The following is a 25,875-nucleotide window of genomic DNA, read 5'->3' on the forward strand; positions in this document are numbered from 1 at the left end:
CCCCGCTCGGCCGGGCCGGGCTCGGCTGCCCCGCGGCCGCCGGGAGCTGCAGTCCCGCCCCGGCCCGGGCGGGCGGCGGCGGCGCGGGCGGCGGCGGCGGCCGCCTACAGCCCCCACAATGCCGCGGGGCGCCGAGGGAGCGCGGCAGCTCCGCGCGTCTCACACGGCGGGGGGCGCGGGAGAGGGGCCGGCAGCGGCGGCGGCAGCGCGTCCCCTCACAGACTGCACCGCTCCGAGACCGCCCGGCTGCTCTGGCCGCGGCACCGGCTGCGGGGGAAACCCTCCCCGGTAATCGTAATTCGATAATCCGCTCAATGCCCCTTCTCAAAAGTCGTTGCGTTAGGAACAAAACAGCTTTCCAGAACAATCTTTTACTAATTCAATAAAACACAAGGAGAGAGCGCTTCGCCTTGGCAAAGACCTGCTACGGCGATCGCAGTTTGTGGAGTGTTTTATTCCAGCAAGTAACGCGTTCTTTGACTGAAATTCCAGGGGGCGTGTTAGACAATCAAAGTGTCCTTTAACTGCGACTGGGTCACGGCCAGGAATCCTTAAATTCATGATGAAATGCCAATAATCCGAGCTCGGCTTCACCTGCTACCTTCAGCCACCACTGAGAAATCGGGTGCCTAAGGACTGACCCGCAGTCTGCACAACTCGGTCCTGGCCAGAAGGGTGAAGGAGAGCACAATATTATCAGCACCTTGAGAATTTACTTGTCTCTGGTCTCCTGCACACAGGTAACAAGGAGACGTTTGTTTCCTCAGGCTTCCCCAGGATAAATCTACCTGAAAAAGTGATGTGGATAAATAAACCAAGGCTTCTCAGAATCAGGGATTAACAGAATGGGTCAAGCTGGAAGAGACCACACGGGCTCATCTGGTCCAACCTCCCTGCCCAAGCAGGGTCATCCCAGAGCACCTGGCACAGGATTGTGTCCAGATGGTGCTTGAACATCTCCAGTGAGGGAGACTCCACAATCTCTCCAGAAAATCTGTTCCAGTGTGCACTTTCACAGTAAATAATTTATTCCTCAAGTTCAGGTGGAACTTTTTGTACATAATTTTCTGCCTTTTGCTTCTGGTTAATGTATAAACTGGAAGATTACGTGTAATAGCTGTAAGGCCTACATGAATGACTGCTATTAAAAACATATTTAATTAGTAACAGAACTTGATCTGTATGAAGTAGAATGGATTTTTTTTTAACAAAAAGAAGACTAATTTTTTTTAACATCCAAGCCATGAAAAATGTTTGCATACAGTCCTTTCAAACTGCTTAGTTAAGATTAATTTTTCATTAAGTGGAGTGAGATACTAGAAGGCAAACCAATGATTTTAACCTTTATATATTAGGTTTACAAGCAGAAGGAAAATGTATTGGAAATACATCAGTCTTAGTTTGCTGCATACTTAAAACATATTTAATATGCAACTGGGTATTTGTCAGCAAATAGTAGTACTAGAGAAAGCATTTACACAAAAAAATGCTGATTAATCACGATTTACATTTGACTTGCCTTTCAGCATGTTTAGCTGCAGAAATAAAAACTGGTCCATCTATTAATATTTATCTATATTTCGCTGCATTCCTTGTACCACATATATTAGGTTCTCCCCCCATGCCAGGTGATCTGTTGGGGATTGATCTTATAAACATTACTGGGAGTGATTTATTCCTTTGCAGACAAAATAGAGCACACCCAATCCTTTAACATCTTATTTTCCCTATGGTATTACCTACCATCTTCAAGAATAAGTAACTGTATTACATACAAACCAGGAGAAACCTGTTTCTCCATATTATACAAACAGAATACCCAGGTCAAAAGGATGATACATATGCATTTTTGTCAATCAGGTAGGAAATGATTACTTACACAGTTTAGTTGTAGAGGACTGGCCTTTCCTATTCCATTTTTCTGTTTCATCTCTATGAGATTTTTATAGCCAAAGATTTTACCTAAGCCTCCCAATTTCATCACCATCTGTATGATACTGACAGTGTGCACCTGTATGTAAATCATGAGGTGGTCAGACCCAACCATTGACCCGATTTCCAGAAGTTCCCATAAATAAATAAGTTTCAATTTGCATTCTTGGGGGCTTTTATGAGGACTAGTATTTTGGCAAAGCAAGCTGACATTGGAGTGTCTAAATATGGCTACAAGGCACTAAGTTTTAAGCATGCTTTTTAAAAATAAGATTTTTTTACAAGATGTAAGAATCATGAATATGTATACAATGAAAAGAAAAATTGATCTGGAATATAACTTCTAGATAATGTTAAATTACTTTTCTGAAAATCTAAAAAAGTTGAGTTGCGTTATATTTTGATTTGGGTTATAACCACTCTATAAAAAATACACCATTTTCATTATTCTCTTTCTGAGCAGATTTACTCTTCTGACAGTTCAGGCTCAGAGGGTACCTCTGGCACACAGAGTACAAATACAACATGTTGGGCACAAGAGCTGGGGACAGAAGAGACAGAAATTTTATTCTCTAGGCTGCTTGCAAACTTAAGATGCTTCTGTTAAATTTGCAGAGTCCCTCTGGATAAGCATTTTCTGTCTGACAAAGAGAAAACATGATGGATACAGAGCTGTACTCATGTACCAAAGCTAGCCAGTCTATAGCATTCAGAGGTTTTTTTTAATGTTTATTTGCCTAATTGTTGCCCAGAGTGGGCAGCTGGGATATTTTTAGGACAGCAGCAGCAGATGAGAAGAGCAAGAATCAGTGTGGAGCTGTGTATATTTTAGCAGAGTTCGTCCCCAGGGAGTTGTGTTTTATTGATCTCTGTGTGCTCCATCTGAAACAGAGGAAGGTCTTGTGAGAGATTCCATTTTAGGGGTTTGGGGCTTAACTTTCTCCCCATGTAGCAGTAACACTGATATATTACTTTTCACAAAATCTTTATGCCTTTAGTTTATTAAAGAAAAAATATTAAAAAAGATTAGAGATCAGGGTATGAAGGGCTTTATTTAAAGGGTTGTAAATTTGCACCCCAATAATGTGTTTTATTTTTTCCAGTGTTCATAATCTAAACAGATTCACTGCCCATATTGAGGATTGATTTGTCAATCCTTTCCTTACCTTGCTTAAGGTCTTTACAATAAATATATTTTGCTTATCTTCCCAAACAGAAGAAATGTCTTACTGCTTCCCCTTTCGGCTTTCTGATCCAGTGGAGTGCAGATGCAGAGGAGTTCCCAGAATCCTTCGGGAATGCCTAGTGTTACTCCATCCCAGGTACAGGATCTGACATTTCATTTGTTAAATTTCATCCCATTAATCACTACCCAGTGTTCCAATCAATCTAGATTCTTCTGTAAAGCTTTCTACAGAGTCAACAGCACCTCCCCATTTGGTGTCACCAGTAGATCTGTTAATGGTGTGCTCAGCTCCTGCATCCAGCTAGTTGATAAATATATTGAACAGAACTGGCTCTAGATGTGAGCCCTGAGAAACTTCCCTGGTCACCAGCCACATGTGGCCCCTTTCCCTGCAGCCCTTTGAGCTCTGCCTGCCCTTCAGCCAGTTCTTCACTCAGTACATCAGGAACCTGCTCATACCACTGTTGGACAACTTGTCCAGAAGAGTGCTGTGACAGACAGTATCAAAAGCCTCACTAAAATCCAGAAAAACTACATCCACCTCCTTCCCTTCATCCACTAGGCAGCAACCCTATCACAGAAGCAGATCAAATTGATTAAACAGAACTTTCCTTTTGAGAACCCATATTGACTGTGTCTGATGGCTGCTTTATTCTTTAAATGCTTTTCAGTAGTACACAGTATAATCTTAATTTTTTCACTTAACATTTTATTAATTAACTTCCACTTAAGTAAGTTTTGTTCAAAAATATTTTTCTATTATTTTGCTAAGTCTTTTTTCTTTTAATTAATTTTTTGCATTTTCTTGTCTGTTTGGAGGAGCAGCTTTAAGTTGTGCTGAATTAGGCCCCAAATTTACCAATATAGCAATAATAAATTTTACAGTCTAAATTGAATCCTTGACATCCTCATGACAATCAAAAATAGAAATGGACTCAAAACTACCCATATGGCAGCAGCCAAGTCTTGACAAGCACATCTGAGAGAGCAAATGGGAATGTCTTGCAGAGATGTGGAACATCAAATATCCAATAATCAGGCAGCAGCCAGCTGGTGGGGTTAGCTACTTCATGTGCAGCTAGAATACAGTTATTTTTAACAAGTGGCACAAAGACTTCAGGATGCAGGTACATAAGAAAATAGGGTTCATAGAAAGTCCTACAGAGACCTACAAGAAGCAAATACACTTTTTCATCACATGCCTGGTAAAGAGATAAGATGTTGGGGGATTGCAAAGCACATTGACCACAATATTTTTTATCACTTCATTGTTGTCTATTACTGGATATATAATATTCAGGCTATATCTAATTTAAAATAATTTGCATGACCTCTTGCTCTTTTCCCATCATGGTGCTTACTTTGCCCTAAGATGGATGTGGTCTGCTGGAGAAAGCACCAGGTGGCTGCTTCATTTGTTGCAGCAAGTGCAAGGTTAATGAGGTGGGATCACAAAATAGGGGTTACAAGGCTAAAGATCATTGCTGCTTGGGAGAACTGACAAGACCAGGAAAATCACGAAGCTAAATCTTTCATGTTACCTTTTTTTCCCCCGTAGTTTCTGTGTGTTTGACTTGCAAAAGGCATTCCAGTTTGTGGAGCTGAGGACTCAGAGCTGATGGCTGAGCAAGTGGGAACATTGTGTGAGATGTTGAAAGAGCTAATTCTGGAGCAGCAGGTACTTACAATCTGTCCAGGCTCTGCCTCAGCTTCCCACTGTAAGATGCAAATAGTTCCACCCTCATATTCCTCCAGGATACTGTGGAGATACTTTGTGAAGCAACCCGTGATGAGCACCACAGAGAAGCTCATCAGGGAACAGTTCTACATGGAAAGCAGAATTTGTGAGTAAATCAGGCCTGGGGCTACACAATGAATAACAACACCAAAATAGTACTGACTAACTGCTCATTAACTGAGCACTGCCTATACTGTGCCTTGTGGGAATTCCTGCAGTGGCGATCTGGGATAGTAGTACATACAAATGAGAGAAGCAAATGGAATATGCATAAAGAAACCTACCTCTGACATTTCTCAAACCACTGCTTAACTTGGCCTCTTTAATGATGTTCTAATGCACTTTTTTTCATTTATCCAGATTCTATTTAAATATCCTCAAATATATTCACACCCCTGTTGCAAGTATTTGTTTAGCAGGTATGGACAGAACTGTAAAGAAATGTAATCACTTTTATGGCCTTCTAATTTCTACTTCATAGTTGCTTTCTGTAGTAATTTTCCAGAGTGTAAAGCAAAATCTCAGTACAGAAAGAGTGTGTGAAGGCTGAGAAAGAAGACATCAGAAAAACTGCTATCTATATCATTCTTTATATTCTCAAAGTTTCTGTAGCGAATTTTTTTCTCGAAAATCTTAGCACCTGAAGTTTTGTCACTTGATCTATTAAGGGTATGACTGACATGTTCATATCAGCACAGCAGGTATATATATTGGAAATCTATGTATATTGTGTTCTGATGAGTAGGATAGAAGCTGGTATGCTCTCCAGAGAGAAGCCTCTCAGACAAGAATCCACCCCGTGAACAGTTGTTGCAACAGGAAAGTTAAGGATAAAGCAACGTGAGCCACACTTTGCCAGGGACAGATTGTTAAACTGTCAATATCTTTAAAGTTACTGTTACTTGAAAGGTTTTTAGAAAGTGACAATGGTTCTTTTCTATAACATATGGCTTATTCCTTCCTTTTGCTGAATATTTGTGCATGTCTTTAGAGGATGCCTTAGAGAGAGTGAAGGGCTCAAGGATGCCACCTAAAGCTCAAAGACACAAGAGGGTATGGTGCAGTGAGAAGCTACATGACAAATACGTTTTGTGGAATGGGTGGTGGTCTTTTGAAACAAATCCTTATGCCATGCCTAGTGTATTTTCCATAAAATGCCATTCTAAGCATAAGCAGTGGCCTAAGCTCTGTTCTGGCTGTATTATTGTGCTATGGCATATGAGGAAGTATTTGTCCCAGACTCTGGTAACTGCAGAACAGCTTCTACCCACAAAATAAAAAACCCAACATGCAGTAGTGAAGTTTGAGTGTGAAGGAAAAGAGCAGCAGTCAGTGAGAGCTGCTGGGTGCTCTCTGGGCTGGGGACTCACTCTGGCCTAGAGCTGAGCCTTAGTGCTGTTAGCAGCCCCCTCACCTGCTCCAGGGAGCAAAGGGCACAACTGATGTCTCTGCAGTACTGAGGAACAGGCATCTGAGTTAAACTGGAAAATGAGCTCCAACTGATACACACAACGACTTCCTCAACTTTTGAAGGCGTTTTTAGCCAGACACCTGACCTATTTAGGCAAATAATGTATTTGTCTTTTGTGTCTTCCTAAACGGAGCGGTCTGGAACTGAAGCATGAAGTTTAACTGCACCCCAGCAGTGCAGCACTGCTCCAGTGCCAGGTGAAATTTTACACAATGCAGTTCACAAAAACAAGAGTGCTGGCTCCCTGTTTCAGACAGTTTGTGCATTAATTTAGAATCCCCCTTTTGGTCATTTGTCGAGTTGTGGTTTTTGGTATTGGGGTTTTTTTTGTCTCAGTCGGCTGTTTATCACTTTATCAGTAGGTGGCAGTAATAGACGAGCCTGTGCAGTTTCTACTTGTAATAGGAATTTGGGAAGAACCAATTTTAGGGTAAAGCTGCTCATTTTATTTGTTCACAAGCGTGAGTGGTGTAAATGTACTTGACAAATTCAGACGTACATCTTCCTCTAACAGACAGAAAAGTTGTTCCCATACCAGTTCTGGTATTTATGGCTGTACTTAATTTAATAGTGCTATAACGCTGGATTCAATTAGATGCAAATGTACATTATTTACCTAAAGATTAAATGTGCAGATGCCTGTGAAATTTTATGTAACACTTATTCTGGTAAGTTTACACACTATTTTTCACACATTACTATTTAAGTCAGTCTAATGACTTTAAGTATTAGTTTTCAGTAAAAGAAGCCTGTATTTCCTAGGAACAACTCCTCCCCCTAGTTTTCTTTAGTCTCCTTGAAGAAACAAATCCATATTCTGATGCAGACCCAAAGGACAGCCATAATTATGGCATTTTCTAAGAAAATCATGTACACAGATTTTTATCCCTATACAATGAAGAGATAAGAAAAACTATATAATCAGGTCCTCTCAAAGCACGTATTTTGTTACTCTTTGATATCAGAAATCCAACTGGGTAAATGACTGCCTTATTGAAGTTTAGGCTTTAATATGCACCTTTAGAGACTGTTGTTCTGAAAGCGTTCTTTCCTTCTGGTGGAGCTGATCCAGCTGTAAGTCACTGCAAAAATGCCTGGTTACAACATCCTTATGAATAATTGTTTACCTTAGTGCCACTGACAGCAAAGGTTGTATTTTTTTTAACCTATGGTGTGATGTAGAACAGCTTCGTTTAAATTTCCCTCCATATTTTTTTCCTTCTTTGACCATAATTTCATAGAAGTTAGCTTAAAAAATTTGCCTAAGCACCCTGCTAAAAAAGCCAAGCACCCTGCCACTAATTTAATATATGACATAGGAAACAAAGGAGAAGAATTTAGTGTATAATGGAGAGAAGGAAAATAGTTTTTAGGATTGAAATGATAGCATCTTAAATTCAAAGTAAACCAAGGAGATTAATCTGATGGAGGCAAAACAGCCAGCCACATGTGCTACTGAGACATTACAATTTACCACGAATCCATTGGGAACTCTCATTTCATCAGAGCAGCAAGAGTTGGGATATGAAAGAAGGATTGCTTATAACATGTCAAAACCTCCTTGAATCCAGTTCTGTTCTGAAGTTCTCACTCTGTGAGACGACAGCCCCAACACAGTTAAGAGAGAGCACTCATTACTTTCTGGGCCTGAACTACAAATAAACAAGCCTAATGGCATTAGAAATGAAACAGAGAGAGAACAGTACAGCATTAGGATGGCAGCAGGTCTGGTTTTGTTTTCATTGAAATTAGCAGAAATCAAATCTGACTGTTCAATGAAAATATAAACTCATTGCTTCAGCCTAGAGGAAAACTTTCTGTTAGATACATCTATGTTTTGGAGAGCTTTTGTTTTTTGTCTATCAGTCTATACTTCATGATATAATATATATTCATTATTTAGAAAAATGTACAATATTCAGATATTTTTGTGTAGAACTGAGGCAAGATGCTTAAGCATGAAACTCAAGTATCACTAGAAAACTATCCAAACTGCCTCAAAGGTCAAAGCAGCACACAATATAATAATGAAAAAGACATTTTATGGTTTTCTGGGATTGGAGGAAAATATATTCTGTTAGATGTTGATTTATGGATCAAGCTGGCATTAAAAAAAGCAAACCAGATGATGCCATTCTTTTTTCAGAGAGGCAATTTTTTGATTGTGTTCTTAAGAAAAGTAATATATTTGTATGCAATTCAAAGCTGCTACAATTATATTTGAAGTGCTGATCTTCCAAGTTCATCTCACCCTCTTCCTCTTCAAATTACTAATTTGCCAATAGTATATCTTCATTCAAGGAACTTGTAAATAAGGCCTAAGGATATTAGGGAAAGATGTTCTGTTTTCTGGTAAGGAATTATGCTTTTACAGTTTAACCTCTTCAAACGTATTAAAGACACCTGCCTACATAAATATGCACTTTATGCATGCATTTATTTTTTTTAAATTAGAAGCATGAAATCATCTTAATAGATACATTTTCTTTTTTTTTTAACCTAATGAAATTTACGAATTGATGAAAGAAGCCATAAACATTAGGAACCAGGTATTTAAAACATAACTCCAATACATTCACAACTCCTTGAAGAAAAAATTTGGAGAAAAACCTAAAGATCAAAAGAATTATATTCTCCTCTTGTGAATAATAATTCTGGATTTTTGTAAATGTGGCTCTTATAACCAGAGATGCTCAAAAGCACTGAAATATTTCAATCTCAGGATGTCAGACACTAACCCTAATTGGAAACAGAAAGCAAGCTGTTTGCAATACTGTAATAAGCTGTGGCAATTTTGTTATTTTAGATGGGAATGTTAATGATGAGCCACAAATGCAAGTTGTTACAAAGCCTTTGAGAATAAAGCTGTATGCCCTATATTCTCCTCCCATGCTGTTCCAGTTAAAACCATACATGCGGAAGGACAAATGAAAATGTTGCCATGGTGATCAGAGCAGTTACCAAATCATGTACACTGTAGGAAGGATTCCCTAAAGAACCTTATTAAGCATTTTGTTGCTCTTTCTAAATAAATATTTTCAGAAAGCCTTTTTTTATTTTGCTGTCAATAAAACAGATACTCAGTTAGCTAAACCCTATTTCTCTACCCCCAAAATAAAACACACCATACGTTAAGAAATATTCTTGTTAAAAGTTAGGAATGGGATTCTTAAGCTGAAAACTTTGAAATAGGAACCAAGGATGAGCCTACCAAAACTAAGACCTGTTCAAGACACTTGAATGTTTTTCAGCATAGGTATGTCAAGTCTGCTAAGATACTGATGTCTTCATCTGCCCAGTTAAAATATCAAATCTTTGAATGAAAGACATCCCAAAAGCCTACTGATTAAAAGGAGTATGGTTCTGTAGGAATTTTTTACAATAAAATTGCACATGAGACATGAGGTGAGTTCTGCCAGCACCAGAATCACCATCCAAAGCCCCGTCTCATGTGCCCAGACTAGTAGCTGAACACAGCCAAGTAAGGCACATTATCCAAGTTGAATGGCAAAGGAAACAAAACCTGTACAATGCAGACATCTTGTATTTCCACTGCACAAAACAGGACAACAGATGTCGATGGAAACTGCTAAAAATAAGCTGGAGAAGGTACATGCACTTTGGGGGAAATGCACATGGCTTTGTTCACCAAGCAGCCCTTTTTAGCATCTAAATTCAGCACTTAATATCCCAAGGCCCTCAGTTCCTCAGCTAGTTTTTTGCCTTGCAGGTATTTTAGATGTTTATGAAATACAAGTTTGTGCAGAAGAAGGGAGGAAGCTTGATGTGTTCTGGGTGGCTGTTCAGAGTCTCAGCTCAAACTGGTGCAGTTCTAACAAAATTATCTCCTGCCTCATGGGGCTGGCTGATACACTGTACATATCAGCTACTGCAGTGAGACAACTGCCCTAATGCATCAGATTGGAAGTTTTATTTTTTTTTAACGAGAAGAACAAAAGAAATCTTTAAAGTAACAGTTGCTTCCATCAGGTGCCTTAATTTTACTTCATGAAGAAGACAGTCTTATTTCACACCTTATTCTTTTCCTCTCACTGCACTTTAAAGTCAAAACAATGAAACATCCCAGAACCTCCACAAATTACTTGCTGACAATTAAACTAATCCGTGGCCACAAAATATACAAACATAGTAGCTGTCAACAGCACAATGGTCTCGCTATATATCCTAGAACAACATTTATTTACCATTACTCTCCATCCCCATAAAGTCCTACTCTAATGGGCAAAAGCCTGTAGAGGGCTGCTCAGAAAATGTAATTCCCCCTCCCTGTGCTGTTCAGGGCAGTTTTACACCCCTCCACTAAAATCCTTAGGAATACTTTTTTCACAGTCCATTTTACTTTCTAAATAATTGAAATCATTATCATTCAAAATAAAATGCAAGAAACCACATTTTTCTGCTGTTTTATTGAAGCAATCCTGGTGTGTGACTATACATCTTCATTCTGCTCGTAGTTACAACGGCACTTTACTAGGATTGTTTTTGTAGTCAAGTTTCTTACAGTCTTCAGAAAACATATTTATTGACACCACTTACTGTATAAGACTGATCATTCTAAACATTGTAAATCACTGGGACTTTTTCCTAAATAGTGCTACTTGAGGAAAAGGTCACTACTCTCTTTAGATAGAAATTTGTAAAGGCAATTGAATTGAATTCACCTTCCAAAGAAAATAACAATGTTAAAAATAGCTTCAAGAATTGGTATGACTCATTTAGGTCCCAGAAAAATCTATGACTGGCAAAGATATCTACAATTTGATACTGTACTTGATATTTTCATTAAGACCACAAGAATATTTATGAAGAACTGAAGTTAAACTTGTACATTGCTCTGAAAGATAAGCATTACCTTGAATTTTTAAGGGTTTTTTTTTAATTTTAAGGGTTTTTTTAGCAGAAATTGCACTACCTTGCAAAAATATTGTAGTAATGGGGTAAGTATTGACATCTGAAGAAAAAAATGCTAAAAGCATGCAACACTGATACCAACTTTTAGCAGATGACATTTTTAATTGAAAACTGACTCAAAGGATAGTACAAAAGAGCTTCTTCTCCCTAAAGGGATTTTCAGATGCAGGTACAGGAATAATAAGGGGATCTTCTCCAATGTGTGCATCACAATATGCCAATAAATCTGCTGCAGCCTTGGATACCTAATAGAAGAGAAGAGAGAACTACTGTAACACTTAATTCTGAACCAATTTGAATTGCATAAATATTTTTCATAGAACAAATGATAATGGAAGCTATCTTAAAACAGGGAGTAAATTGCTTTATCCTTTAAATATTAGACACATCTCTCAATTTTCTCTTCCTACGCCTAGTAATCCTTTCAAACATTTTATCTAACACAGTGACATAGAGTGACATCACCCACGTTGAGCTGTTCCTCTCCATCAGAAGGAGGTCAGGAGCACACATAACATTTAAAACATTAAAACATTTATGTGTTAACCACCCATAAGCAACAAGGATTCTCCTTGAAGTGTCTGTTTCTATGGAGAAACCTGCTTCAGCTCTTACTCCATTCATTGGTTTTAAGATTTTCCACATACTCTCTCTACCCTTTGGTCCTCTGGTTGAAAAATAAAAAGTTCTTCAGGCACATGACCATGGGATTAAAAAGAAATAATAAACCAGGAACAAAACTTGAACACCATGTGTCATAGCTCTCATTTAAGCTAAATACTGCTCTTTTCAGTGAAGCAAGACTAATGTCTTCTGCTCAGTAAATTACTATTAGTAGTCCTTTATTCACAGCATTCATTTAAACTTGAGCACTACCTTAATATTTTTTAATTTAATATTTTTATACTTCTAAAATAAATAATTCTCAAGTCTACAAATTTAGAACATGGGTTTATGCTTACTGAAAAGTTTATGAAAATATAAATATATACAAAAATGTAGCAATGTGTTGAATATTTGCAATGCAAGCTATTTTGCGTGAAATGAAAAATGAAATATTAAACCTTGTAATTTTTGCAGCTTTGTGCCATAAGAATATTGGTGGAAGTAGGCCATAGTGACTCATTTATTTTTTCAAGAATTTAGAAAGCATATACAAAATTTTTTTGTTCTGCTCAGTCAGCAAGATATTCACAGCTATCTGTAGCTCTTTGTTTTGGTGAATTATTGGGTTTTCAATATTCTGATAGTTAAGAAAATGATTCAGAAGTGTTTACAAAGAAGTCTTTTCTCTGACCACCATGACAGCTTGTCCTCATCAAACACCGAGGTCAGCACGTTTGCACAACTAGAGCTAAGAACAAATCACATTTCTGGTGTTTTTCTAGCAGGTGTGTCATCAATGCTAGCTTTAAGCTTCCCCACGCCCTGCTTGCTTTGACATGAACCCAGCCCATAGTAGGCTTCCGATTGGACCTATGAAGTCAATGGGTATTGAATCAGAATTTCCATGAAATTTGAATGAACTTCTGAATACAGTTACAGCCTCTTTATTTCTTTATTTTCTTTCTTTTTAATTTCTCTATGCCTTTGTAAAATGTTTAAAGCTATGGAGAATCTGTGGTTGGCACCCCAGCATAGACCACCCCCCTAATGGAGGAAATAAGAGTGTTAAGGTTTTTTAAAATTAGTTTGTCTTTGAATTGGCCTGTAAGACAAAAGGATGGCAGAGACACTACATGTGAACAGAAGGCTGCTGGGCACAGGTGAAACAGAAAACTGAGCAAATCAGAAGAGATGTTCACAAGGACCAGTGCTTCTCAAAAATGAAGCGGGTAAAGCAAAAATGTGTGGAAAGCTACAGACCTCAAAGTACAAAGGATTGTAATGATTTTCCTGTAATGATCTTGTTTGTTCCATGCATGGATAAGCAACATCAGCCCAAGTATATTGCTTTTTATTGAAGAGAAGTACAATTTCAAACCTCACTCTTAGAAGGGATAAACTCAATAATATAATTTCCTGTTTCTCTGTATATTGCTGTGCTTTGATATAACAAAAAAAAGGGTGTTTCACTAGGAAAAGCTCAACACACATTTTTGTATTTAACTTGTCTTGTAATGCTGGTAGCAATATTGGGAAGCTGATTAATACATTCAGAGAATCACAGAATCACCTGGGATGGAAAAGATTCAAAATTATCAAGTCCAGCTATTGACCTAACACCACCTTGTCAACTAGACCATGGCACTTGGTGCCACATCCAGTCTTTTCTTAACTCCAGGGACAGCAACTCCAGCACCTCCCTGGGCACCCTACTCCAATGCCCTATGACCCCCTTCTAGGAAGAGAAACCCTTCCTTCAATGTCATAGAGTTTAAGTCACATTTTAGTTTGCTTTTAAACAGTAGTACAATTGATTTAGTACAATTTATTTAAAAACAAACCTGCAACAAGAAACTGAGGAACGTGATCATTGTCACAAACTAAACCTGCACTAGGCCATATATTTTCATCCTTTAAACAAATAAAAGGTTTTGAGAGGAAAAAATCCTCCCACTGGGATTACAGTAGTCATAAAAGTGAATTATAACCATTTCTTCACTAAAAGTAGAGTAACTTAGGCCTGCACAGTGGAATAATGACCATTCACAACAGGGAGTTAAATGAGCTGGTCACAGTCCAGGAGCAATGAAAACACGAGTTCCTGTGGCTGTGAGCGGTGTTGGCAAAGCCAGACCTGTGGCCCAAAAAAGAGCAAAATACAATATTGCCTCCAGCAAGTTTCCTGCTCCGTGTCATTATTGGGAAGAGCAGTTTTGGAAGGCCTGTGCACTGAGCATGGCACCAAGGCTCCAGCAGGGATGGCTGCTTTGGCACAGGCAGCACCCAGAGGTGCCCCACAGCCAGGGCTGTGGGCTGTGCTGGACATACTGGTGTGCCAAACACGTCCCATTGCGCCATGGGAGGAGTTAAATGGAGCCCACTCTATCGTAGCTTCTACTCGCCTTTGGGGGTGCTGGGCAGCTTCAAAATAGCTTTTCCTAAGAATGAAAATAAATGCATGTGATTTGAATATTCAAATGAAGCCAACACATTTATCATGTCAGCTTTCCTACGCCATACGGCTTGGTCTGCAAATTCAAAGTAATTTATACATATTGCAGAAATGGCTAAAGAAAAAAAATCAGACTCCAGTTTGATTGATGAATTCTATCAGAAAGTTAACACTTCATTAAAAAAAAAAATCTTCTAAGGTGTGTGGATTAGAAAAGATGGAGTATATAGGTATCACACTGACCTAACATTTTGTAGAATTACTTTTCCTCTCTTTAGCAAAAAACACATCTGGTTATCAAATTAACAAAAGGGAAAAAATCCAACAGAACACTAAACCCTGATGCTTTAAAGTAATAGTCTCAGGAGGACTGTGAAATTCTACCATTATATTTCAGAATAGCAGAGGTGATAAAAACTGCCAGAGTTAGAATATCCTGTTAGCTGCACTAATAATTATAAGCTTCAGTGACAGGGCAAAATGCTGCAATTACGCTGTCTTCTGCCTAGTGACTAACTACCAGTCTTGCTACAACAGCCATTCTGCTTATCCTTTATATCTAAAACAAAGAGATTCACACACATTTATTGTCATTCTCACTGTTCATCTCTCAACACTATTCAGGACCAGGTAGGAATACTTCCTATCTTCCTAAGGAAAAAGAAAATGGAATGATAACTGATATGCCAAGGGTCTTAAACATCAGAGCACTCTTGCTTTTCTGCTTGCAAAGAGAAGATTAAGTAGTGCTTTATTCTGAGGACAGCTCTGATAAATACCAATACTAACTTTGCTTTCTCAGTTTTACTGCTAGCACCTTGAGCACCACATTTTTCTACTAGTCATGAGGCCACTGTTTATCTGATTTACTTTGGTGTTTCCTAGCTTGGAAGTTGCATTTCTAGCTTCCTACTTACTTCTCTGTTATAACTCTAGCTGCTCCTTTGCCAGTTAAGACAGGTTCAATTATGATTCTTCTGGGATTCCTATGGTTTACAAAAAAAACCCACAGTAATCCTCCTTCCAACTACCAATCAATACACCAATAGCTGCATCCTTCTCTTTCAAGTTGTTCTATTTCTTTCACACCTCGGCAGTGAGTTGTCTTTGTGGAACCTCAGAACGCAGCACTGCTTTGCTGCTCTTACTGGCTAGAAAACTTAGTAGGACTTCTTAAATTAATTGAAAAATCCAGAACACAGTGGGGAGTCAGCAACTATCAACATACTTTTAACTACAACATTTTAACTGAGCAGACCCAAATCTTGCTGGTTACAGCAGCTACTGTGCATGGGAAACAAAGTTCCTCTGTAGTAGAAAAATAAACTGGAACTTCTGATTTCCCCAGTCAATAACACAGACCCCTCTTCAATGTTAGCAATGTGATCCTGCCTATTGTGGCAAGAACAACTTGGCTACAGTTATTTGCAAAAGAGGGTTTAATTAAATTATTTGGAAAGTCCTGATCTTTTGTTAAATGTCTACTAGTTTAATCAGATGCAAAACATCAGAAAAAAGTAAAGTAAATTTCATTTATCTACTTGATCATTTGAGTGATGATTTGAGAACTTAAAATCTCCTTGGAAAGTCTCTTACTAAAATTTGACTGTGCTGAAACATACGTTTAACTGATTCAAGATTAAAAAGCCAAGCAGATTTTGAAGTAATAAAAAGCCAATCAACTGCTTCTCACAATCGCTCATACACTTGTTCAAAAAATGCTAGAAATCAAAGCATTTTGAAAAGTTGTATTTTATGTTAGTTTTATGTTAGTATAGGAACCCTCATAATTCTGAAACATGTCAGATTTTCTTTGGTGTGTTTTTGGTCCCAGGCTGTTTCAAAAAGTGAAATAATTGTACTTTCAAGCTACTTGTTTTTTAGGTCTGCCACATTTGCTAATAACTGCATTCTTTTTAATTAAACTGACTAAAAATAACCCATGTCTTTCTTGCAGCTATGTCTTTCTTTCATATGTAATTAAGAATGTTATACACCTAACTAATGAAGCTATTTGCATAACTGACCAAATGACATGACAGTTAACACTGCATATATGGAAGCAAGTTTAAGACAATCCACTAAGAACGATTTCAAATGCCAATAAACTGGGCCACATTTTTCCAACCCTTTCCTCTGCCACCCACACCCTCCCTTGCCAGTTCTGTTCATGCAGTTGCAGTATGACCTGAGTTGGGACTAACCAAGGCAGACTTTCTTTTACTGCAGGAAACAAACACCTGTCCCTGTGAACAGGTTATGTGATGAATTTGCAACACACTATGAAATAGAGAAACTACTTTTGCAAATTCAATGGCCTTACAAGACATCGCTAAAAACTGCCACAAAACAGAGCAACTGAAATTTCTTTTTCCATATGAACAAGATTGACCACTCATGTGAATTGCACTAATATTTCTGAACTATAAATACTAATTTTCTAGCTGGTGAGTTTGTGATCTGAGACTATTTTAAAAATCATAAATATATACTACTGTCCCCACATGGACTACATGCAGACTTTCAGCACATAGCATGGATGGACAAACAGGCTGAGTTAAGACTACATGAAGATTTTAATGTACAACATTTCTAAATTGTCCTACTGACTTAATAATCTCAGTTACAGTTTGTAACAACTCAGTCACAGTTGTTTGCAGAGAACTGAGTAATTATGATTATTTTTCAAAAGTTACTTTTTAAAGATGGAAGGACAAAAAAAACCTTCTTCCTTGTAGAAACGGGAGTTTTTATCAAAATAATTATTCCCTATTTTCAGAGGCAGAGAGCAAAAGAAATGAGCACTGTTTCCTTAAAAAGTATTATAGCATTATTAGCCTGATATTTCACAAAATTTCAGCCTAGTGGAAAGCAGAAAGATATACAAGAATAATCCACGGGATTTTTTGTTTAAAAAAACCTGAAAACCTCTGTTTAATAGTGCCTTTAATGAAAATATTTAATCCACATGTATTTAGAGGCATGATGAAACAAAATCTTCACACACAACATGTTATCAAATGTGAAAAATCATAACTGCACACTGCAGTCTTACACATTTTTTGTGCAATTATGTCTGCACTGAAACAAAGTAAAACAATTCAGCTTGTCTCATCATTATTCAAAAATTTTGCAGTATCTTAAAGACTATCTTCCAATTCTTAAAGGAGAAAAACCAAGAAACCAGAGCTGCACTTCAATTCCGCTACAGGTGACAAGAGCACCTGCGTACCCGCCAGTTGATTTTAAGTATTTCACAAAATACCACTTTTGATAAATATAACAGACACTCATACAGAGGCAGGCTTGAAGCTAGGCTTTGGAAATTGCTTCACTAGAGTCCACCAGTCAACATGTAACTCACTTACAGTACTGAATATTGTTTCAACACATATTTCTACATTTCAACATTGATTTCTGCATTATTAAAGGCATGCTGTTCCACAAACTAGTCAGTGAATTCAAAATATCAACAGTAAGTCTAACTTTACCTTCATTCTATCCATGTATGCTTCCATTTTTAATTGCTCCACAGCTTTCCTGGCTTGAGAAATACTGGTTGTACTGTTTGACACTAGGTCCTTCATTTTGCTTTTCCTGGAAGAGAAAAAGTTGAGACCATTTAAAGAACAGGTAGCAAATGCAGCAATCACTGAGAGGACAGTTATCTGAATTTTAACCAACCCTTGCCCACCATTTATTTCTGTTCTCTTGCTCCATGGCACCTCATTGTATTACATATTTGCATCATCCATCGTCAGCATTCTGCCTGAATCCTGCAAATGACATACAAATGTGGGGCACATGACCATGACTTCAGTGTGAAAATGGTTGCCCTGGTTCACGTTGCCAACACAGAACAGCTGTTCACAAACAGACCTTGCAGGCATCGCACAGTTTGGCTCCACACCCCAGTTACACCTAGGAACATCAAAACAAGCTCAGAAATGTGTGCAGTGGAAATGAATGCCACACCGCTCTCACCAAGCATCAGAGAGAAATTTTAAGATAGAGAACAAGTCAGAATTCTGACTATCGATAAAAGAAGTTTAGAGATGAGGTAACAGATTTAAGAAGAAATAATGAAGTGGTTTCCAACGTTTTGCTTAGACATCCCCAGCAAAGTCCAAAGATGACTAAACCCAGTACAGTACACTGTCCAGGATAGGAATGCTTTATTTTTTAAGAGATCTGCAGCTCTTGGGAAGGGACATCTAGGTAAGGCATGTCAGTGTTTGGTTCTGTTGCATTGCTACTCCCTGAGGGATTAAATCAACTCAATATCCAGCAGTCCTCAGCACTGTTACCAAATGAGTTGAGACATCCACATTCAGACCTTGACTAACTTACAATATTTATGCCAGAGGTGTTAGACTCCCTTGTGCTGACACCTCTGTGCAGCACTGGCCCAGCACAAGGAACAGTCACTATTTTGAAGTCACTGGAGGTTGGACTAAGGCCACATGGAAAGGTGATGGGATACAGACGACCTAGACAGGTCCTAGACTAGTTGTTCCTAGACTACCTAGTGAGACTGGATCCTGAGGTTTCAATCAGGCAACGTTCTCCTGTTGTCCTTAGCACAAGTGCCACCTGCAGCCAGATTAGTCTGGCACCAAGCCTCAGAAACCAATACAAACTTCAGCAAAATGCAAATGACACAGGGTGTGAGAGGCAGATGGGACACAGGAGAAAAAACACACACAAGGAGCCATTTTGCACTACTGCCAAAGGAGTTTTAGGCTCAGGTCTTTCACAATGAATATTCCAGCTTATTTCTGGATAAGAAACAAACATCTAGAACCACACAAATGTCCCTTCTTGAACCTAGTTAGCTTACCTGATCCAGTCACTGGGGTGTAAGATACAAACAGGAAATAAAGTAGGACACTGGAAACGCTCTTGTAAAAAAACCCTGTATGTACAATGTCCCTGTTAGACTCAAGAGAAGTACACAATTCCTTAGTACAGAAAGAATGAAGGAAGATTTTTTAAACTACTTTGATTTTGCAAAACACAAATGCTCAGAGACAATGCAAAGACAGTTTTTTCTTCTCACAGCCTGGTATGAAATAGACTGTTTCTAAAAATCAGTAACCTGAGCTGTAAGACAGGATAGTTGACAACAAATGCCATAGTAAGCCATGCCCAACACTAATTTGAAGAAACAATATAATCTTTTTCTTTCAGGTCTAGTATAAGCCAAGGTGGGGAAATGCTACTTTAAAATATATTAATTGTGCCAAACAAAACAAGAGCTTTAACATATGCCAAGACAAAGAACAGGTTTTCTGCATACATGTGTCATTTGAATGGAACACAAGTTTCTTCCTTGTGTGCTCTGATGAAATAAAATCGTGTCAGAACACAGCAGGTTCATTGTCTTCATCTTTGTTTACAATTTTCAACTCCTATTCCTCACAAGGCACAGGACTGAATATATGTGGAGGAACTGGCTTTGCATAAAATGCCATGTACCATACAAAAATCCACAACCAAGCCACAGCTTCCAATCAATTTTGAGATGTGTTTTTACTTGCAGTGGAAAGTCAAACAGCAGAAAGGATGAAAGACATTCACAAAAGGAGAAGGTTCTGAATTACAGCTCATCTCTGGACTGTTTGTTCGACTCAACCCCCTCACTTTTATGTATCAACCTATCCACAAAAATTAGAATAAACACATTTAGCTTTGGTTACAAAATGACACCCCCCCAAGAGTGACTAATTTAAATTTTATCATCTCCACATCTACCTTACTAATGATCACAAAGTCAAAAAAGTCACAGCTAAATCAAGTCAGAGGCCTTTCTACATTTGCCACGTACATTTAAATTAAACTGAATTAGACAACTGCAACTCCTTGAACAGTCCAGAGAATTCCAGATCTCTCAAGCTTTTCTGGCAATTCATTCACTCATACTGTAAAAGCTATAAACATTAGAGTCAGACAATTTAAATTGTCACTGGCTACAACAAAGTTGGCAGGAACACTGTTCATAGTACTTCCAGCCAGTGTTTAAGCATTTACATAAGGATTGTGTTAAGTCCATAGTAGAATTTTGAAAAGGCTATTAGGCATAAAAGTGCTTCTAAAAATTCAAACCATGTTTCTAAAGCAATGCCAGAGATAATATATCCTTACCTATATTCTGAAACACCAAATATGAAAATTTTAAAAAAGAAAATATGTATCTTGCCTAGCAAAGCATTTCACAGTATCAGAAAACAACCAGAATATGAGGCTTCATAAAAAATGAACTTTAAAACCTGAAAAAAGTGTGGCACTAGGCATTTCAGACACTGGAGAAAATTTCCACTTACCCCAGCAAGAGGTTTGTTTATATTCTGAAGCATAAACATTTATTCTGTTCCAAATCCTGCTCCAACCTTGGCCTTTACATGCCATATTTACATTTAAATATTTAACTACTATATTTCTGGAAGTGTTTAGCATCCATTTAAGTATTTAATTTCTTTTTTTTTTCCAGACAGGTCTGGTTCCATAATTTTGTGAGACTGACTTCTCACATACCAAGCTACATATACTGCTACCTTCTCTCACACTCTGCAAACACAGCACATATCTGTGCATCATTTAGGGCCCTATTACATATGGTGTGATGTTGACAATGAGAACTGTACTCACTTTCAAACCAGGCTGTGATAAAAGTCCTGGCTGCAGACAAAGCTTTGTATGACACTTGATTCTGTTCTCCTTAGGACCTAGGATAATAACCTTAAGCTTAATATTCCTTAATGAAATAAAACTGTTACATAGAAATAAAACTCTGGAGAGAACAGAAATTTTAATTACAAGAGCATCTGTTACATACCCATCCCCTGGAATGCAAGGAAGCCTCTCCTTCAAACACCCTCTCACAGAATGTGTTTCGTCTGAGGCTGCAGCCTGGCAAATGGATCTGATCCTCTCTCTTAAGGCAACTCCTCTTAAACTGTCCAAGTATTCTCTAAGCCTTTAGTCCCACGGGAAGACACATTTATCTTTATATTGTACCTTGGTGAGCAGTCTACAGGATCTGGTTCAAGGCCCCTGCAATGAGCAGGAACATCTGCTATAACAAGTTGCTCAGGTCCCTGTCCAAGCTGACCTGGAATGTTTCCAGAGAAGGGGTGTCCACCACTTCTCTGAGCAACCTGTTACAGTGTTTTGTCACACTCATGGTAAATTTTTTTTCTTTATATCTGGTCTGAGTCAACCAACCCTTTTTTAGTTTAAAACTATTACCCTTCATCCTTTCACAACTAGCCCTGCTAAAAATTCTATCCCAGTTTTTCTTTTAAGCCTCTTTTTATTACTGAATGGCTGCAGTAAGGTCTCCCTGGAACCTTTGCTTCTCTAGGATGAACAATTCCAACTCTTTCAGATATTCCTCACAGGAGAGGTGCTTCAGCCCCCTGAAATCCCGGTGTCCCTCCCTGGGTTTGCTCCAACAGGTCAATGTCCTTCCCGTGCTGGGGACCCCAGAGCTGGATGCAATGTGGGGTCTCACCAGAGCTGAGTAGAGGGGCAGAATCACCTCCCTTGACCTGCTGACCACATCACTTTTGGTGTTTAGAAGGAGTAACTTCTCCCTATCATTTGAATTACCTAAAACCCCTCGAACCAGAAATCCTCAGCTGGATTTGCTATTGCTCGCTCCTGGCTGTTTTTACGTTGGATCAATAGGGGCACACACAGGTCCTGATAATCACTGTAGTTACAGTGACTGTGCTAACGAGCAGCCTACATGCAGTCTACATGTTCCTGCTGCAGCCAGCAGACCTGGATTATATAGGAGCTCATTTATCCAGCGTGTTTTTGTGCAGCACACCGAGTTCACTGACCTGCCCTCTATTGATTTTTTTCTTTTAGGGGAACACCGGCCACGCTAACAAAGAGCAGTGACAGCAGCCACACAGCCCCTTTTAGCCCAGCAGTTTCTGTTGACTGGCACCCCACACCAGACAGCCCTTTCCTAAAGCATCACTCCTGAAAGCTGCACAGCGACAGCCTCCCACCCTGCATTTTCTGGCGTTTCGTTTTGTTTACCCTACTTCGTCCTTTTTCTGCGTGCACATAACCCATGTGTGCTGAAGTTCTTAATTTCCCAGGCTCCAAAAAATGCTTGTGAAGAGTAGCTTTTCCTTCTTTGTTTTTACAATGGGTGATTGTACCCAACAGCACTGTAAAGGCAAATTTTTCTTATGGTAATGCAGAAAGCTGCATAAATATTTGCAAGTATAGCTTGATGCTGCATTTAAGTAATGAGTGCAACCTTTGATTACTAAACATTATAAATGACTGCTAGCAAAATGCAGGAAAAGTCTAAAAACTTGAGTAACGTAGAAACAAAATCGAATTTTCAAGCTCTTGGGGATGGATTTCTACAAGTAACAGGGATGAAAAGCTGCAATTTCCCCCTCTCTAGTTCCAAGTGCAATCTTAAAATGCCATACCATAAAAGTGACCTCTAGAATTCAATCTAAAAAACCCGAAACCAAATTGCTGTCTTAATTTAAAGTGATGGACCTGAAATTACTAGATTAGAAAACCTGGGGTTGAAAACTCCAAAGAACCCCTTCCACACAAGCTCTGTACTTCTTGGACCACACAGTTAACCCAATCATTCAACTAAGTCCCAGTGACATTAGCAGGAATCATCCCTGGATAATGACCTGCAAATCACATCCTAAATTGAGGAAAGATCGTTACATTTCATTATCAACTTACAGGAACATAAACAGCAAAATTTACAGCCTCACAGCTGTTCAACATCAAACTGGTACACCAAGGAAATTACAAGAAAAAAACAAGAAAAATAATCGGAAAGAAACCCAACTTCCCCTGCTATCTCAGTTCTTACTCTAAGATTTACAGCAACTGATGCAGCTCTGTAAAGAGAGAGGGAAGGTGAGGAATCCTTTTCTTTCTCTATCTCATGCCTGCATAATGAAATACAAGAAAATTACTACAGCTTTTCACTCCATCTCCTACGGAGAAGCTTAGTAGTACAAGCAAAAATGATTAGATTAAAGGCAAGAACTATTGTTCACGATAAGGAAAGAATGGAATTTTCATACCATAAATGTGATGACTTTGAAAATAACTTCTCCTCATGTAACTGCAAATCAGCAAAACTCCAACAGCTCAGTTCTCATCTAACTGTATATCCAGTACTATATCCAGTCCAATTGCCAAGTTCCAAAAATTCTTGCCATCACACCCAAATTTTTACTCAAAAAACATCATCTTGCTCCTCAACATTAAAAAAACAAATGAAACAATGGCTGAACTAATGTGATATTTCCCAAGGGCACTCTTTTAGTGCAATATTATTTATCATGAGCATACAGGTTATGTGAACATATAGCCCAGCAAACCATCAGAGATTTGGAAAGTCTGAGGTAGAAAGATTACCCCTGGCTACTGTTTTACCTCTTTAGCTAATTTTGAAAGATAGCTGTGAGCTTTCAAAGAAATACACAGGGAATTTTGATTATTCCACTTAAGCCCCGCTTAAAACGTATTTGAACAGAATTGTAACCTACAAGATAGGGAGAGCGCCTCCGGGAAGCTCGGCACCGCATCACCTGCAGGGTAGAAGCGTTTTCCAAGTTGTTATTCCGAGTTTTCTGTCTCACTGCACTGCCCTAATGGCTCTGCTGTGCAGCAGCTCCCAGCACCACACACACATCAGTGATCACCGCCGGCAGCAGCCGGGCAGCGGGAGTTATTCCTCCGTCAGCGCGAGCTTGGCAGCAGGAAAAGCGGCCACTTCCCTGAGCAGGCAGCTGACGGAGGAGGAAGGAGCACGGCGGGCAGAGACCCCCTCCCCGCCGCCCGCGGGATACCTGGGCTCGGGCCGGGCTCTCCGGAGAAGGATGCTCCCCGCCGGTGCCAGCGACAACGGAGCCCAAACCCCGGCGCCGACTCCTGCGGATCCCCGGGAAACTCCGGCTCGCGCGGGCGCCGCCGGCCCTTGTGTACCCGCAGCAGCCCGCGGGAGCACCGGGATACCGGGTGGAGCGGCCAAGGGCTGCCCACGACACCGGCGCCCACGGCGAGAGCCCCACGCGGAAACCGCGACCCGCCCTGCGCCTTCTCCCGCCCCTCCCTGCACCTTTTCCCGCCCGGGCCCCCGGGCACTCCCTCCCGCTGTCCCTCCCCTCCCTCACCGTGCGGGCGCGGAGGCTGCGGGCGGCCCGGCCCTGGCACATGGCGCGGCGGGGCGGGGCGGCCGCGGGCCCCGGCGCCGCCACCCTCACGCTCCGCCTGCCTCTGTCCCTCCGGATTCCTGCTGCTGCAGCCGCCTCCTGCCCCGGCCCCGGCAGGCGCTGGGCATCGAGCGATCATCCAGGTATTCTCAAACAGGATCACAGATCACAGTAACAAAATCACTAGGTTGGAAAAGGCCTCTGAGATCATCGAGTCCGACCTTTGATCGAGCACCACTCTCAACTAGACCATGGCAATAAGTGCCATATCCAGTCTTTCCTTAAACACATCCAGGGACAGTGACTCCAGCACGTCCCTGAGCAATCCACTCCAAAGTTTAATCACCTGTTACGTGGAAAAATTCCTCCTACTGTGGAAACTGAACCTGCCCCCGGCACAGCCTGAGGCCATTCTCTCTCATCCTGTCACTTGTTACCTGGAAGAAGAGCCTGGCCCCTACCTGGCGACAGCCTCATTCCCGCTGGTTATAGAGAGCAGTAAGGGCTCCCGAGTTTCCTTTTCCTCAGCTCCTGCAGCCGCTCCTCACAGGACCTGAGCTCCCTTCACCAAGTTAATTGCCCTTCTCTGGACGTGCTCCAGCACCCTCAGTGTCCTTCCTGAACTGAGGGGCCCAAAACTGAACCCAGAATACTCAAGATGCAGCCTCACCAGTGCCGTGCACAGTAGTCACTGCCCTGACCTTACCGGCCAGGCTGCCATTGGCCTTCCTGGCCACCTGGGCACAGCCGGCTCATGTTCAGCTGGCTGCCGACCAGCACCTCCAGGTCCTTTTCCACTGGGCCACTTCCCAGGCTCTCTGCCCCCAGCCTGTAGCACTGTACCTCAAACAGCACAGCCCGAATGACACCGGGGCTTGGGGTGAGAGCCCGCAGTGCCTGTGCTGCCCTCACACCGAACCACGGAGGGATGATGGAAACAGCCTGCCGTGAGGAATGGAACTGCTTAGACTTACCTTGTCAGGGCTAGTATGCCACACCAATGCAATTCAGCTTCATACATCAATTTTTATATACTTCTCCCTATAAAAGCTGTATAGGTCAGCAGCATTTAAAAGTGTCAATTAACATTTTTAACTGAAAATTGTCAGCTGCAATAACCCAGTGGCAGGATCAGAGTCTCATTAATTTTTTCCCCAGTGAAATGGCTGTTCCCTCTGGAGGGATGTATGTTTTCTCCTACCTGCCCTCAGCACTTTTTCTCATTCTATCCTAATGGAGCAGAATTTCCAAGTAACATTTGGTTTCTACATGGAAGAGAACAAGGAAGAGTCCCATTTCTAAAGGCGCTTTGGGAGCAAGGACAGCCTCTTCTGAGACCAA

At 40.2% G+C, this 25,875-nt stretch overlaps 1 protein-coding gene and 1 long non-coding RNA gene across 6 annotated transcripts in view; one reads left to right on the forward strand and one right to left on the reverse strand.

Moving 5' to 3' along the window:
* Positions 1-180: 180 nt before the first annotated feature.
* On the forward strand, positions 181-24,097 carry LOC148224321 (uncharacterized). Of its 2 annotated transcripts, none has more exons than XR_015802372.1 (3): positions 181-740; positions 3,149-3,254; positions 4,677-6,974. It is a non-coding gene; the product is annotated as an uncharacterized LOC148224321 (long non-coding RNA). The 2 variants fall into 2 exon arrangements; XR_015802371.1 differs by lacking the exon at positions 4,677-6,974 and adding an exon at positions 22,193-24,097 and having other exon boundaries at positions 182-740.
* Positions 10,736-25,875, reverse strand: part of LOC106852240 (guanine nucleotide-binding protein G(I)/G(S)/G(O) subunit gamma-4) — a 92,922-nt gene continuing 77,782 nt past the window's right edge. The window contains exons 1-4 of one of the 4 annotated variants that reach the window (XM_088161529.1): positions 24,496-24,532; positions 23,869-23,910; positions 17,809-17,914; positions 10,736-11,504 (exon numbers count right to left, since the gene is read on the reverse strand). In XM_088161529.1, the coding sequence (XP_088017655.1) occupies positions 11,376-11,504; positions 17,809-17,904 (225 nt within the window). In that variant the 5' untranslated portion in view covers positions 17,905-17,914; positions 23,869-23,910; positions 24,496-24,532 and the 3' untranslated portion in view covers positions 10,736-11,375. Of the gene's footprint in view, positions 11,505-17,808; positions 17,915-21,152; positions 21,265-23,868; positions 23,911-24,171; positions 24,410-24,495 lie in introns of those variants that run through there. The other 3 variants (XM_014874773.2, XM_014874765.2, XM_088161530.1) reach the window with 3 other exon arrangements.

This window comes from Sturnus vulgaris, chromosome 3, assembly GCF_052056855.1.
Source record: "Sturnus vulgaris isolate bStuVul1 chromosome 3, bStuVul1.hap1, whole genome shotgun sequence".
NCBI lineage: Eukaryota > Metazoa > Chordata > Aves > Passeriformes > Sturnidae > Sturnus > Sturnus vulgaris.